This window comes from Hemiscyllium ocellatum, chromosome 46 (assembly GCF_020745735.1).
Source record: "Hemiscyllium ocellatum isolate sHemOce1 chromosome 46, sHemOce1.pat.X.cur, whole genome shotgun sequence".
NCBI lineage: Eukaryota > Metazoa > Chordata > Chondrichthyes > Orectolobiformes > Hemiscylliidae > Hemiscyllium > Hemiscyllium ocellatum.
The window spans coordinates 4,059,532-4,072,449 of record NC_083446.1 but is presented as its reverse complement, the minus strand read 5'-3'; the positions used below and the strand labels follow the sequence as shown (position 1 = coordinate 4,072,449).

Genomic DNA, 12,918 nt, shown 5'->3' with positions numbered 1-12,918 from the left:
GGTCACTATTAATCCCTGAACCCTGCATCAGTGACGCCACCTCAGAAAGACCTTGAGGGCTGGGGGAGGGTGGGGTGTTCTGAGCCAGTCCAGCCTCTAAACCTGATCTTTCTGTTGTTCCCACAGTGGCTGATGCTGACCATGTTTACTTGAGATCGATGCTGTGAAGTCTTGCCTCCTCCTCCTGCTGCTACGCCCCACATGTGTGCTTCCCACACCAAGTGCCTTCCGCTGCGTAGACGGTGGACACCAGCCTTGTCCCATGTCTTACCAACGTCCCTCGCATCCCTCCCCCACCAGCAAACACCCCTCCCAGCTGCAGCTACGTTTTATCTTGGATTCGGAGCCAGGTTTCCGGGTGCTGTTTTATGACTGTGTACGTGTCTGTTTTTTTTAATTATTATTTCCAAAGGGGCTGCCAAACCTTTTACAGGAAACTTAAATAAAACGTATCGACAGAATTAAAAATGCAACGCTCACTTGTTGCAGATCTCTTCGGTAGGAGGGACGTTGAGCCTGTCTCCATCTCTCTGTCGCCCAGTGTTCAACGCTGCAGATAGGTGTGTTTAAGACCAGAGGACCTTATCTGTTAACAGCTTCCAACACCGAGGGGGGAAGGAATCCAACCCTGGGCAGAAACTGGGGGCAAAGTACTGGAGTCCACGAGGATTGAAGTCTGAAAATGTGAAATTGTTCAATTTGGTAGGAAGAGGATGTGATCTAAATGGGGAGGGGGTTACAGAGCTCAGACATATTGAGGGATCCGGGAGTGCTAGTGCCTGAATCTCTCATTTTGAGAATGCAGGAACAACGAGCAATTAGGAAGGCTCATCAAGTCTTCTCATTTATTGTGAGAGGAGTTGAATATAATTTTTTTCCCACAGCGAGTGATTCACGTGTGGAATGAACTCTCCAGAGGGAAGTGGTGTGCACGGACCAGAACATCTGGGTTCATGTCCCATTCACTCCAGAAATGTCTTCCAACATGCCTGAACAGATTGGTTAAGAAAAATCCGGAAAGTTTCAGGCAAATGTTGGATAATGGGACTAGAGTACTCATAGACGATGGCAAAAATGAGGACTGCTGATGCTGGAAATCAGAGTCTGGATTAGAGTGGTGCTGGAAAAGCACAGCAGGTCAGGCAGCATCCGAGGAGCAGGAAAATCGACGTTTCGGGCAAAAGCCCTTCATCAGGAATTTTTCCTCGGATGCTGCCTGACCTGCTGTGCTTTTTCAGCACCACTCTAACCTACACTCTACTTATGCATGATGACCAGCAGGGATAAAATGGACCAAAGGGTCTATTGTAAAACTGAATTACTCAGGAACAAAACTGATAAGCAAAACCGGCCTACTTGCGTGCCAAACAATGTCTGCGTCAAATGATAGACAGAGCGAAGTAATCAACAACCGACTGGTCAGATCTAAACTCTGCAGTGCTGGGCACATCCAGTCGTGAATGGTGGTGGACAATGAAACAAGTCACTGGAGGAAGAGGCTGGACAAATATCCCCATCCTCAATGATGGAGGAGCCCAGCACATTAGTGCAAAGATAAGGCTGAAACATTGGCTGGAATCTTCAGCTAGCAGTGGGGAGTGGATGATCCATCTTCCAAAGGTCCCCAGGATCACAGGTACCAGTCTTCAGTCAATTCAATTCACTCCATGTGATGCCAAGATATGGTTGGAGACACTGGATATTGCAAAGGCTACGGACCCTTCCAACACAGTGGTAATAGTACTGAGGACAGTTACAACGCTTGCATCGACCCAACAATGTGGAAAATTGTCCAGGTATGTCCTGGACATAAAAAGCAGGACAAATCCAACCTGGCCAGTTCCCACCCTATCAGTCTACTCTCTCATATTAACGTTCTGGAAAGTGTCATCAGCAATGCTATCAAGCAGCCCCTGCTCAGCAATAACCTGCTCAGTGACGCCCAGTTTGGGTTCCCCCAGGGCCATTCAGCTCCTAACCTTATTGCAGCCTTGGTTCAAACACGGATAAGAGAGCTGAAATCCAGAGGGGGTCGGAGAGTGACAGCCCTCGCCATCAAGGCTGCATTTGACCAAGTGTGGCATTGAGGAGCCCTAGCAAAACGGGAATCGATGGGTATCAGGGGGCCAACGCTCTGCTGGTTGGATTTATACCTGGCAGAGAGGAAGATGGTTGTGGTTGTTGGAGGTCAGTCATCTCAGCTCTTGGATATCTTTGCAGGAGTTCCTCAGGGTATATCCTAGGCCCAACCATCTTCAGCTGCTTCATCAATGACCTTCCCTCCATCCTAAGGTCAGAGGTGGGATTGTTCGTTGATGATTGCACAATGTTCTGTGCTATTCATGGCTCCTCAGCCACTGAAGCAGTCTGTGTTCAAATATAAGAAGATCTGGACAATATCCAGGCTTGGGCTGATAAGTGGCAAGTAACACTGAGACCACCCAAATGCCAAGCACTGACCATCTCCAATAAGATGATCTAACCATTGTCTCTTGACATCCATTGTTGTTACAATTATTGGACACCCCTCCCTCCCCCCAACTGACCAGAAACTGAACTAGACTAACCACATAAATATAGTTTTTGGATGTAGGTTTGCTCACTGAGCTGAAAGGTTCATTTCCAGATGTTTCATTACCTTATTAGGTAACATCTTCAGTGGACCTCATGCGAAGCAATGTTGAAATTTCCTGCTTTATATTTATGTTTGGGTTTCTTTGGGATGGTGATGTCATTTCCTGTGGTGATGTCACTTCCTGTTCCTTTTCTCAGGGGGTGGTAGATGGTACATAAACATAATGGCTACAAGAGCAGGTCAGAGACTAAGAATACTTCAGTAAGTAATTCCCCAAAGCCCATCCCACCATCTACAAAGCACAAGGCAGGAGGGTGAGGGAATCCTCCCCAGTTGCCCCTGGATGGGGGCAGCTCCAACAACACTCAAGAAGCTTGACACCATCCAGGGACAAAGCAGCCCCCACTTGATTGGCACCGCACCCACAAATACCCCCTCCCTTCCCCCACCAACGCTCAGTAGCAGCAGTGTGCATCATCTAGAAGATACACTGCAGAAACTCACCAAAGATCCTCAGGAAGCACCTTCCAAACCCATGGCCACTAGTATTTGAAGAACAAGAGGCATACACGGGAACACCACCTCCCTGCCAGTTCCCCTCCAATCCCCTCACCCTCCCGACTTGGAAATATCTCACTGTTCCCTCGGCTGAGTCAGAGTCCTGGGATTCCCTCCCTAAGGGACTCTGTGGGTCTACACACAGCACATGGACTGCAGCGAGTCAAGAAGGCAGCTCACCTCCCCCCCCCCCCCCCCCCCGCCCAAGGGGCAGCTAGGCTTGGGCTGATAAATACTGAGCCCAGCCGCAATGTCCTGTGAGAGAACAGAAAGGAACTGAGAGAAACGCACTTCACTGTGACGCTGACTGATCCAATCTGTGACCACAACCTGACACCAACAGACTTGCTTGTTTACAAAAGCATCCAGCCATCATTATCTTTGACTTCCTGTTTCTAACTTAACAGACCCACTTCGACAAACCATACGATCTCTCTCTCTCTCACGCACACACACACACACACACACACACTCTCACACACACAGACATACACACACTTTCACTCTCCAATGCCCACTCCTCTGGCTTCACTCATTCCCAGGTGGAGGGCACCTATACCTAACCTATTGGTATTAGATTAGATTACTTACAGTGTGGAAACAGGCCCTTCGGCCCAACAAGCCCACACCGACCCGCCGAAGCGCAACCCACCCATACCCCTACATTTACCCCTTACCTAACACTACGGGCAATTTAGCATGGCCAATTCACCTGACCCGCACATCTTTGGACTGTGGGAGGAAACCGGAGCACCCGGAGGAAACCCACGCAGACACGGGGAGAACGTGCAAACTCCACACAATTCCATGTTTCATTTTGAACATGATTCTCTGTTTGATACAACATCCATTAGCTCAGGCAATGGGGCTGTGGAAACATCCTTCAGGGAGGGGACAGAGCAAAGAGGTGTTTGGCTGCAGTAATAACACCCCTCCACCAGATGGGGCGATAGAGCTGTGCAGCAAATTCCAAGTCTTTGCTGTCCTCTGGTGGTGGGAACAGAGATCTGCAGTTCGAAGGAAAACCGAAAAACCTTTCATTTTCATTCACAGGAAGTTGAAGACATGTCTGCATTGGCCCAGGGGGCAGTTCAGTGTCTGTGGGTCTGGAATCACATGTAGGCCAGACCGGGTAAGGATGGCAGGTTCCTTCCCTAGAGGACAATACTGAACTAGATAGGTTTTTCTGACAATTGGGCGGCACGGTGGCACAGTGGTTAGCACTGCTGCCTCACAGCGCCAGAGACCCAGGTTCAATTCCCGACTCAGGTGGCTGACTGTGTGGAGTTTGCACGTTCTCCCCGTGTCTGCGTGGGTTTCCTCCGGGTGCTCCGGTTTCCTCCCACAGTCCAAAGATGTGCGGGTCAGGGTGAATTGGCCATGCTAAATTGCCTGTAGTGTTAGGTAAGGGGCAAATGTAGGGGTATGGGTGGGGTGCGCTTCGGTGGGTCGGTGTGGACTTGTTGGGCCGAAGGGCCTGTTTCCACACTGTAAGTAATCTAATCTAATAGTCAGCATTAGATTCTTAATTCCAGATTTTCTTTTATTGAATTCAAATTCCATCGGACTTGAAAAGGGGTCCTCAGGACATTATTTGGGGGTTTCTGGATTAACAGACCTGCTATTTTGCTATTCCAGCATATTATAATGGCCTCCTCCTGACTTTAATTTTTTTGTAGTTCTGGCTCTTTGAAATCATTCTTGGAGATCAGTTTGAGATTTCCTCCCCCACTGGCGACAGACTGTGGCCAAATTGAAAGGAAATTATTTCTGGGAGATTAACTTTTTTGCTATTTTGGCCGTGCTTCAAAGATTCTGTGGCCCCAGTTAACTCTCAGCTCATGAAAAGCTAATGTACATGCCTTAAATTCTTCCCATCTGTCTGCCACCTCCAAACAACCGGCAACTTTGTTTTGTTTCTGCCTGTTGTGAAATTTAGAAAGATCAGTCAAACCATCCCAATATAATATGGGCTTGCCTGACCTCAAGGCATCCCAGAGTAGTCTATAATCAACAAGGGAAGACTTGTTCAGTCAGGCACATCCCTCTCAGCTCAGCACTATTACGGTCCTATTGCTTCTCCTTTGAGGTGCCTCTGTGTCTGGTTAATGATCTGTAACTATCACATAAAACAAAATCATAAATCTTTTCATTAAGAGCTGAGATCTCACCGAGGAGTTTTCACACATACAACAAGCTGTTCAGAAAACTCTGCTCACATTTTGACAACTGTCACAAATTCTACCTCAGTTGCTGAGACAATCCACAATCCAACCGTACAGCACTTCCTCAGTACTGACCCTTCAATAGTGTGGCACTCCCTCAGCGCTGACCTTCCGACAGTGTGGTGCACCCTCAGTACTGACCCTCCGACATTGTGTCACTCCCTTAGCACTGACCCTCCGACAGTACGATATTCCTTCAGTACTGACCCTCTGATATTGCGGCGCTCCCTCAGCACTGACCCTCCAACAGTACCTGCTCCTTTGGCGCTGACCCTCCAACAGTGCCCACTCCCTCAATACTGACCCTTCAACTCTATGGCCCTCCCTCAGTACTGATCCTCTGACAGTGCAGCGCTCCCTCAGCACTGACCCTCTGACAGTGCCCACTCCCTTAGCACTGACCCTCTGACAGTGTCCACTCCCTCAGCACTGACCCTCTGACAGTGCGGCGCTCCCTCAGTACTGACCGTCCGACACTGCAGCGCTCCCTCTTGGTGCTGACCCTCTGACAGTGCGGCACCCCCTCAGTACTGACCCTCTGACAGTGCTGTACTCCCTCAGTACTGACCCTCCGACAGTGCGGAACTCCCTCAGTACTAACCCACTGATAGTGCGGCACTCCCTCAACACCGACCCTCCGACAGTATGACGCTCCCTCAACACTGACCATCTTGACCATCTGACTGTGTGGCACTCCCTCAGCGCTGACTCTCCAACAGTGCCCACTCCCTCCATACTGACAATTCAACACTATGGCCATCCCTCAATACTGATCCTCTGACAGTGAGCCATTCCCTCAGCACTGACCCTCCGACAGTGCGGCACTCCTTTAGCACTGACCCTCTGACAGTGCGGCACTCCCTCAGCAATGATTAGAATGGATGGCCTGGAAATATGCAGGGAAGAGGTTCTGGGAATATTGGAGAGGATGAAAATAGATAAGTCTCCTGGGCCTGATGGCATTTACCCTAGGATCCTATGGGAAGCTAGGGAGGAGATAGCAGAGCCATTGGCCTGGATTTTTATGTCGTCATTGTCAACAGGAATAGTACCAGAGGACTGGAGGATAGCGAATGTGGTCCCCTTGTTCAAGAAAGGGAGTAGGGATAGCCCTAGTAACTATGGGCCAGTGAGTCTGACTTCAGTGGTGGGCAAAGTCTTAGAGAGAATGGTAAGGGATAAGATTTATGAACATCTGGATAGGAATAACGTGATCAAGGATAGCCAGCATGGTTTTGTGAAGGGCAGGTCATGCCTCACAAACCTTATTGAGTTCTTTGAGAAGGTGACTAAGGAAGTGGACGAGGGTAAAGCAGTAGATGTTGTGTATATGGATTTTAGTAAGGCGTTCGATAAGGTTCCCCATGGTAGGCTAATGCTAAAACTACGGAGGTATGGCATTGAGGATACATTAGAGGTTTGGATTAGGAATTGGCTGGCTGGAAGGAGACAGAGGGTAGTAGTTGATGGTATAGGTTCATCTTGGAGTGCAGTTACTAGCGGTGTACCACAAGGATCTGTTTTGGGACCATTGCTTTTTGTTATCTTTATAAATGATCTAGAGGAAGGGCTTGAAAGCTGGGTAAGCAAGTTTGCGGATGACACAAAAGTCGGTGGAGTTGTGGATAGTGAGGAAGGAAGTGGTAGGTTACAGCGGGATATAGATAAGTTGCAGAGCTGGGCAGAAATGTGGCAAATGGAATTCAATGTAGCTAAGTGTGAAGTCATTCACTTTGGTAGGAGTAACAAGAAGATGGATTACTGGGCTAATGGTAGGCTACTTGGTAGTGTGGATGAGCAGAGGGATCTTGGTGTCCATGTACACAGATCTCTGAAAGTTGCCACCCAGGTAAATAGTGCTGTGAGGAAGGCATATGGTGTACTGGGCTTTATTGGTAGAGGAATTGAGTTCCGGAGTCCTGAGGTCATGTTGCAACTGTATAAGACTCTGGTGCGGCCTCATCTGGAGTATTGTGTGCAGTTTTGGTCGCCATACTATAGGAAGGATGTGGAGGCATTGGAACGAGTGCAGAGGAGGTTTACCAGGATGTTGCCTGGAATGGTAGGAAAATCTTATGAGGAAAGGCTGAGGCACTTGGGGCTGTTCTCATTGGAGAAGAGAAGGTTTAGGGGAGATTTGATAGAGGTGTATAAGATGATTAGGGGTTTAGATAGGGTCGACACTGAGAACCTTTTACCGCTAATGGAGTCAGGTGTTACTAGGGGACACAGCTTTAAATTAAGGGGTGGTAGGTATAGGACAGATGTTAGGGGTAGATTCTTTACACAGCGGGTTGTGAGTTCATGGAATGCCCTGCCAGTAGCAGTGGTGAACTCTCCTTCTTTATGGTCATTTAAGCGGGCATTGGATAGGCATTTGGAAGTTATTGGGCTAGTGTAGGTTAGGTAGGATTCGGTCGGCGCAACATCGAGGGCCGAAGGGCCTGTACTGCGCTGTATCTTTCTATGTTCTATGTTCTATGACCCTTCAATAGTGTGGCACTTGCTCAGCACTGACAGTGCAGCACTCCCTCAGCACTGACTTTCCTACAGTGCAGCGCTCCCTCAGTGTTGACCCTCTGACAGTGCAGCACTCCCTCAATGCTGACCTTCTGACAGTGCGGTGCTCCTCAGTACTGACCCTCCAACACTGCGTCGCTCCCTCAGCACTGACCCTCCGACAGTGCCTGCTCCCTTGGCGCTGACCCTCCAACAGTGCCCACTCCCTCAATACTGACCCTTCAACTCTATGGCTCTCCATCAGTATTGACCCTCTGACAGTGCGGCATTCCCTCAGCACTGACCCTCCAACAGTGCCTGCTCCCTTGGCGCTGACCCTCCAACAGTGCCCACTCCCTCAATACTGACCCTTCAACTCTATGGCTCTCCATCAGTATTGACCCTCTGACAGTGCGGCATTCCCTCTCGGTGCTGATCCTCCGACAGTGCGGTGTTCCCTTGGTGCTGACCTTCCGACAGTGCAACGCTCCCTCTCGGTGCTGACCCTCCGACGGTGCGGCATTCCCGTGGTGCTGACCCTCCGACAGTGCGGCGCTCCCTCTCGGTGCTGACCCTCCGACAGTGCGGCGCTCCCTTGGTGCTGACCCTCCGACAGTGCGGCGCTCCCTCTCGGTGCTGACCGTCCAACAGTGCGGCGCTCCCTCTTGGTGCTGACCCTCCGACAGTGCGGCGCTCCCTCTCGGTGCTGACCCTCCGACAGTGCGGCGTTCCCTCTCGGTGCTGACCCTCCGACAGTGCAGCGCTCCCTCTCGGTGCTGACCGTCCGACAGTGCGGCATTCCCTTGGTGCTGACCCTCCGACAGTGCGGCGCTCCCTCTCGGTGCTGACCCTCCGACAGTGCGGCGCTCCCTCTCGGTGCTGACCCTCCGACAGTGCGGCGCTCCCTTGGTGCTGACCCTCCGACAGTGCGGCACTCCCTCTCGGTGCTGACCCTCCGACAGTGCGGCGCTCCCTCTCGGTGCTGACCGTCCGACAGTGCGGCGCTCCCTCTCAGTGCTGACCCTCCGACAGTGCGGCGTTCCCTCTCGGTGCTGACCCTCCGACAGTGCGGCACTCCCTCTCGGTGCTGACCCTCCGACAGTGCGGCGCTCCCTCTCAGTGCTGACCCTCCGACAGTGCGGCGTACCCTCTCGGTGCTGACCCTCCGACAGTGCGGCGTTCCCTCTCGGTGCTGATCCTCCGACAGTGCGGCGCTCCCTTGGTGCTAACATTCCGACAGTGTTGCGCTCCCTCTCGGTGCTGACCCTTCCACAATGCGGCGCTCCCTCTCGGTGCTAACCCTCCGACAGTGCGGCGCTCCCTCTCGGTGCTGACCGTCCGACAGTGCGGCGCTCCCTCTCGGAGCTGACTCTCCGACAGTGCGGCGCTCCCTCTTGGAGCTGACTCTCCGACAGTGTGGCGCTCCCTCTCGGTGCTGACTCTCCGACAGTGTGGCGCTCCCTTGGTGCTGACCCTCCGACAGTGCGGCGCTCCCTTGGTGCTGACCCTCCGACAGTGCGGTGCTCCCTCTCTGTGCTGACCCTCCGACAGTGCGGCGTTCCCTCTCGGTGCTGACCCTCCGACAGTGCGGCGCTCCCTCTCGGTGCTGACCGTCCGACAGTGCGGCGTTCCCTCTCAGTGCTGACCCTCCGACAGTGCGGCGTTCTCTTGGTGCTGACCTTCCGACAGTGCGGCGCTCCCCCTAGGTGCTAACCCTCCGACAGTGCGGCGTTCCCTCTCAGTGCTGACCCTCCGACAGTGCGGCGTTCCCTTGGTGCTGACCCTCCGACAGTGCGGCGCTCCCTCTCTCAGAACAGGGAATATTTGGTGGGAGATTGAACTGAGTCATCCAGAATCACGAAGGGAGTATTGGATCAAGTCGATGAGGGGAAACCCTTCTGGGACTGCCGGACTCAGATTGAAGGTGATTGGCACAAAAAGGAACTGAGAACAAACATGAAGAAATATTCTTGAGCAAGTGGACTTTCTCTGTAACTGCCCAGCCCTAATTGGAAATTGAAACATTGGTTCCGACTGTTACATGATTACTCTGGCCAGTCAGACATTCTCGATTTATGGACCAGAAAGTGTTATGAGCAACGGAGAATGAAGAGATGTTCAGAAATAATTAATTTGTACGAAATGATATTGAAAAAAAAATATTTGTTTACCTTTTTGTCCATGAGCAACTGATATTAAATTTCTGCTCATTGAGTCTGGCGCATAACTCGGGATATATATTCTCATCACACTGTGATGCTGTAACACTTTGCTGAGTATTGCTTTTATCAGAATTGTTGACAACTGTTTAAGAAAGAAATCCAATTTGCGATATTTTTGCCTGATTGCATCCAATTGCTTCCAGTTAATCTGCTGGGGTTTACTGTCATTCAGTGGTTTACCAATCCTCCATTACCTTGCTGTTTACTACTCTCACTGCTGGGACGCTGGACTCTCAGCCCTTTCTGGAGGGTGGTGTGTAGTAGGGGGGGTGTGAGCAGTCCTTTCGGGTGCTAGCATGGAACCAGTTAATCTGTGGGATGTGGGGGTCGCTGGCTGGTCCCAGCATTTATTGCCTGTCCCTAGTTGCCCCTTGAGAAAGTGGTGGGGAGATGCCTTCCTGAACCGCTGCAGTCCGTGAGGTGCAGGGACCCCCGCACTGTGTTGTTAGGGAGGGAATTCCAGGATTTTGACCCAGCGACACTGAAGGAACAGCCGATCTAGTTCCAGGTTGGCACGGTGGCTATTGGTTAACACAGCTACCTCACAGTACCAGGGACCCAGGTTCAATTCCATTCTCTGGTGTGGAGTTTGTGCATTCCCCTGTGTCTGTGTTCTCTGTTTCCTCCCACAGTCTGGAGATGTGCAGGCTAGGTGGGTTAGACATGGGAAATGCAGGGTTACGGGAATAGAGGGGTGGGCTGCTCTGTGGAGGGTTAGTGTGGGCAGAGTGGCCTGGCTCCACACTCTAGGGTTTCTATGAATGGTGAGTGGCTTGGAGGGGAACTCGCAGAAGGTGGTGTTTCCATGTATCTGCTGCCCTGTCCTTCTAGATGGGTGTGGGTTTGTCATGTGTTGTAGGAGGAGCCTGGTTAAGTTGCTGCAGTGCCTCTTCTAGATGGTACACACTGCTGCTACTGAGTGTCAGTGGGGGAAGGAATAGATGTATGTGGATGTGGTGCCAATCAATCAAGCTACTTTGTCCTGGACGATGTTAAACTTTTTTTGCGTGCTGCACCCATCCAGGTAAGTGGGGAGTATTCCATCAGACTCCTGACTTGTGTGTTGGTGACAGACTTTGGAGCGTTAAGAGGTGAGTTACTTGCTGCAGGATTCCCAGCTTCTCATCTGCTCTTGCAGCCACTGTAGTTATATGGTTGCCCCAGTTCTGTTTCTGGATGTTCATAGTGAGGGAATAAATGATGATAGCATTGAATGCCGAGGGCTGATGGTTCGATTCTGCCTTATTGGAGATAGTCTTTGCTGCTGTTTGTCAGGATATCATCCAGATCTTGTTACATTTGAACACGGACTGCTTCAGTATCTGAGGGGTTGTGAATGGTGCAGAACATTGTGCAATCATTGTGGTAAAACGTTCCCAACTCTGACCTTATGATGGAGGAAAGGTCATGGATGACGCAGCTGAAGATGGTTGGGCCTTGGACACTCCCCTGAGGAACTCCTGCAGAGATGTCCTGGAGCTGAGATGACTGACCTCCAAAAACCACAACCATCTTCCTCTCTGCCAGGTATAAATCCAACCAGCAGAGCGTTGGCCCCCTGATACCCATCGATTCCAGTTTTGCTAGGGCTCCTCAATGCCACACTTGGTCAAATGCAGCCTTGATGGCGAGGGCTGTCACTCTCCGACTCCCTCTGGATTTCAGCTCTTTGTCCATGTTTGACCCAGGGCTGTAATGAGGTCAGGAGCTGAGGGTCTCTGGGGGAATCCAAACTGGCCATCACTGAGCAGGTTATTGCTGAGCAGGGTCTCCTTGATAGCACTGTTGCAGACAACGTCCATCATTTCACGGATGATCGAGATTAGACTGATGCAGTGGTAATTGGCCAGTTGGATTTGTCCTGTTTTTTTTGTGTACAGGACAGACCGGGACAATTTTCCATGTTGTCAAGTAGATGCCAATGTTGTAACTGTACTGGAACAGCTTTACTGGGGGAAGGCATGACAAAACTTCCAAAACAATGCCCAACATTACATCAAAGCAATACTAACTCATCCAATACAACATCCAATGTTACTTCCAACACGCCCAACACAACATCAAACTCAACATCCAACTCACACTCCAGTCCGAATGCTAGCTCCCACAACATCCAACTCACGGGCCCAACACAACGAACAGCTCACTCATTACAAATTCAAACTCAACATCCAACTCAGGGCTCACCCACAACGACCAGCTCACCCATTACAAATTCAAACTCAACATCCATCTCATATGATGCAATGTTCATCTCAAATTAGCCCCCGTCCATCTCACTGAGATAGGTATTGAATTTAACCAGTCAGGCACAACAATGTTCTTTCTCTTGAATAGATAAACTCTGTTCTATATCTCCATGGCAACCTGAATTACACCCAGTGATCTTGGTGAGCTCTGACTAATATAGTTCCATCCTGCAACATAAGATCTTTTGGCTTGGAAGGAGTGAGATGGACGGTAACAGTCAGATGTAGATGCCAGCACAGACTGACGCCGACTATAGCACTGTAAGCTCAAAACGATATCCTTTCTTATTGATTCTCTGCTGTTACTCTCCTTTTCAATGTCAAATTAAAACAAAAATGCTGGAAATCTGAACTTAAGTTCTGGAGAAACTCTGCACGCCTTACATGTCTGTGGAGAGAGAAACAAAGTTTCTGTTTCGATTCTGGGATGACTTCTTCAGAACTGCTGGTGAGGAACTGCAGAGACAGGGAGGAAGAACAGTCCATGGGCTCAAAAGGTTATCTCTGTTTCTCTCTCCACAGATGCTGCCAGACCTGCTGAGCTTCTCCAGCACTTTCTGTTTATAATTCCCTTTTAGCATCTCTCTTTA

General features: G+C 50.4%; 1 protein-coding gene across 1 annotated transcript in view; it reads left to right on the top strand.

Annotated features, from left to right (window-relative positions):
* The window catches only part of LOC132836287 (calpain-1 catalytic subunit-like), a 54,871-nt gene extending 54,398 nt beyond the window's left edge, over positions 1 to 473 (top strand). The window contains exon 22 of the mRNA XM_060855679.1: positions 127 to 473. Within this exon, the coding sequence (XP_060711662.1) occupies positions 127 to 153 (27 nt within the window). The 3' untranslated portion in view covers positions 154 to 473. The remainder of the gene's footprint in view (positions 1 to 126) is intronic.
* Positions 474 to 12,918: the final 12,445 nt, after the last annotated feature.